Consider the following 3,772-nt stretch of genomic DNA (forward strand, 5'->3'; position numbering starts at 1 on the left):
GGGGGGGGCTGTTAAAAAATCACCATAGCTCATAAAACGGATATGGATTTCTGCTATGTTGAATTTCAATTCGGCTTCTCATAATTAAAAGAAGTACAATGATAAAACACAAACACAGTTCATTGTTGCATGACAACAGCACAGACATATCAACAGACAGAGAGACAAGGAAACTGCTGATCAGTTGTGTTTACTATAATGCATGAAATCTGACAGATTAGTGTGTAGTATAAGAGATAGTAGTATAAGATGTACAGAAAGGGAGTAGATGGATGAATGGATGGATGGATAGATTGCCATTCTCTCTATAAAAAACAACTGATCATTGAAGACGAAATGAAATTGAGTGAAAACACAGAATCATTTCTAAAAGAATGAAAACAATTACATTTCCAATTATTTCTTGATTTGTGCCGAGTCAGGGAGTGACTGTGAAAACTCCTGAGTCAGAGCTTTGACCCATTAATGTTAATGTTAAAGATTAATAATCAATAACATCATAACTGCCGTTTCTTCCTGATGTTGATCAAGGTACTAATACTTAAAAAAATATCTCAAAATCTCCTCTTCAGGCTAATAGAAGAAAACCCTGATTGGCTTCAAATTATAATAAAGATATAAAGAGATTTTCAACCTTGATTTGACTAAAGAGACATTTCACCGAGGCTATGCAAAGATGATTAATCATTCACGGAGAACACAACAGCAGTGTTTAATATATTCAGCTGTTCTGGGCACAAGTGAGGAGAAACTGTCCTCAAAGATTTTATTAAGTTGAGGTAGATGAAACATGGAATCCTGCATTCTTTCATGGGGGCAAAAGGTCACAGTTCTCTCCACCACCTCAGCTCCAACACTGACTTTCTTTTCAGGATTCTTTCTATTTTTCAAGCCCTTCAACCATATAGAAGCACAACAGCAAAACGTGAGAGTTTTTCCTGAGCACAGCAGTGACCTGTAGGAGAGCAGCTACGGTAGGTGTCACTTTGGTTCAGCCTCACAAGTCGCAGGAAAACACACGCTTTATCGCGATCAATCGTTACATATGAATGATACATTTTATATAAGTTTTACATAAATATCAGTAGAAAATTTTATGATGTCAGTTGTCGTGACCAATCAGATTGAAAATGTTCCCTCGCACCGTATATATCCCATAATTCCAATGCCCACACAGAGGATGTGTGTGCGTGACAGTAGCTTCATTTGTAAATGTCAGTGTGAATGTGTGGTTGTTTGTCTCTTTGTAACCTTTTCAGGGTGTACAGTAAGAACTCCTCCACAGCCTCTGAGAGGGGAAAGCATCTGACCAATGAATGTTGAGGAGTGAGCATCTGACCAGCTGTTCCAGGTCGCTGACAAGAGATCAACCACATACACGTTCTGCACCGCCATCATTTACTTCACTGCCACTCTTGACTTCCTCACAGAGTACTATAGCATGAGGATTACTGGCTTGACGGTAGACTTCTTCTCGAACATTTGTCTTTAACCTAGCTTTAACAATGTATCTTGTATCTTCATCAATTCTTTAACCAACTTTTATGGGCCAGATTTTTAAACAACCTTGAAACATATTCATAATAAATAACTCATCAGACAGACTTAAGAAAAACATGTACCTAATTTGTCATTCAGCCCAACGCCTTCATTCAAAGACTAAAGTGAGAGAGCAGCCGGTGGAGCGGTCAGTGTGAAGTCTGACGTCTGCTCTCATCCACCGTAGCTCGGTTTATAAAGACCAGATCAAACTGACAGGATCATTAAATCTCTGCTGAGGAAAAACCAGCCAAACTGATTGTACATGATGTAAGTTTTTCGTCAGTTCTACCTCTGACCCTGCTGGCTGTGTTCTTGTTCACTGTCAAGAGAAAAACAAACTGTGTTTCTTTGTCACAGAATATGCAGTGAATTCAAATACATCTCAGAAGACTGCATTTAAATATTGGACAGCTCGTCCCCCAAAAAGGCAACAAAACAAGGCTCCACGCTCTCGTAGTGCGGTCTGAATAAACACAGAACTGTGTTGTTCTCCTGACATGAAACTCTGCTCACACACGTTTCCTTTTTTTTTTTCATAGATATATATACGACAATATATAATTCCCAGTACATGTGACGTTTGCTGCAGTGCATGTACATTATAATTCTGGTCTACACTCCTGAGTGTTATGGCTGTGAGGATATAAAGTTTATTTGATCTGCTTTTTTCCTTAATTTAAGCAGATGGCAGAGAGGAAACGCTCTGGTTTGTTTAATCGCTATTGGTGCTGTACTTTAACGACAGACTAATATCTGTATTGATTGAGTCATTTAACTGATTGTGTGTTACTGACGGTAATACGTTGCAGAAACGTGACCTTCAAAGTGTCGTCGATCAGGTATTCACCTCAACCTGTCCATTTAAAGTCCAACGCCTCGGCCTGCAATTTAAATGAACACCTTTTAAATGTAAATTTACCACCGAGGACGTCCTAGTTAGAAGGAGCTTTGAAGTCTGTGGTAATTGTGTCCACGCTGTGGTTTGGGTTGAGCACACACACTGCACGTCACCGCGCTTCCCACCGAGCTGTGCCACTGCTACTGCTACTACTCTGTATCAGTAGTACCAGGGGTGTACTGATGCCAGTGCTGGTAAAAGTATCAGAGTAATACTGTACCGAACTCAAGAACTCATACTTGAAAATGTGACGCTCTAGCAGAATTATTTTTCACCACTACCAGCTGTGCACTGCTCGGCCATTTGTTTTCCTACAGTACAGCAGTTCACCGTCTCCCTGTCCTCACAGGTTCTTTATTTAGGGACAGTCAACAACAACACAGGGGTTATTTTAACATCAGGAACAAAAACAGGAGCAAGACTCACTGTAAGATGAAACACCACGAAACACCACACAGTACGTAGCACTGAAAATGTCTCTTCTCAAGTTAGCAGCACAGTAGATACAGTAGCTGAGGAGCTAACACTTCATTAAGGGACTTTTTGTTGCAAGTTATTTGGTATTAGCAAATTATTAGCTAAAAAAAAAAAGGTCTGACCAAATGAAGTGTGGCTTCTAGAAAGTGGGCTGTAACATGAAATCCAGAAGATAGAACCAACACAACCACAGACAAAGAAAATGACCCACCCAGTATCCAGAAAGTGGGCCATGTCGTTAGTGTTTCTTAAGTTCATTTGGAGCCCACTTGGTAACAAGGTCCTCTAGATGTTTCTGATTCAGGTATCTCAAACGTGAGAGAAATCTCGTATCTAATTTTTTTAGGTTGTCTTTTTAGGTAACACCAATTTTTTTCTCGTCTTACCTGTTGCACATTTAGTGCTAGGAATGTGGGCTTCGTCTTTTTAGACCCGTTTGGTTCAGGATTAGTGGAAACGTGGCCTCGACTGTGAAGATCAGATGTGGGCCACCAGAGGCCGTGAGGACAAAGTGACCAGAGACTCTCAGTAACGTTCCCAACTTCAACATCACATTTAAATCTGTAAGTACCATAATAATAATAATCCATAATAAAAAACACACACACACACGCACACACACACACACACTTTCAGTGAGCTCATCCATGTGCTTGACATCCTCATAACTCCGTCTTCAGGCTCTTATTTAGTCCAGCTGAAGGTTTGGAGCTCCAGTCGTCCTTCAGCCATTTGTTGAAAACGGCAACAGGCTCAATGTTCCAGTGTTTGTGGAAAGAGATGGGCACCTGGTGGGCGAGGAGGTCTCTAGGATAGTCCTCCGGACGTGCCTAAAAGGAAGATGTAGAAGAGCGG

At 40.6% G+C, this 3,772-nt stretch overlaps 1 protein-coding gene across 1 annotated transcript in view; it reads right to left on the reverse strand.

The window, feature by feature from the left end:
- Window positions 1-3,296: 3,296 nt before the first annotated feature.
- b3glcta (beta 3-glucosyltransferase a) overlaps window positions 3,297-3,772 on the reverse strand; it is a 44,090-nt gene continuing 43,614 nt past the window's right edge. The window contains exon 16 of the mRNA XM_025055224.1: window positions 3,297-3,747. Coding sequence (XP_024910992.1) covers window positions 3,580-3,747 — 168 coding nt within the window. The 3' untranslated portion in view covers window positions 3,297-3,579. The remainder of the gene's footprint in view (window positions 3,748-3,772) is intronic.

This window comes from Cynoglossus semilaevis, chromosome 4 (genome assembly GCF_000523025.1).
Source record: "Cynoglossus semilaevis isolate Cse_v1.0 chromosome 4, Cse_v1.0, whole genome shotgun sequence".
NCBI classification, from domain to species: Eukaryota; Metazoa; Chordata; class Actinopteri; order Pleuronectiformes; family Cynoglossidae; genus Cynoglossus; species Cynoglossus semilaevis.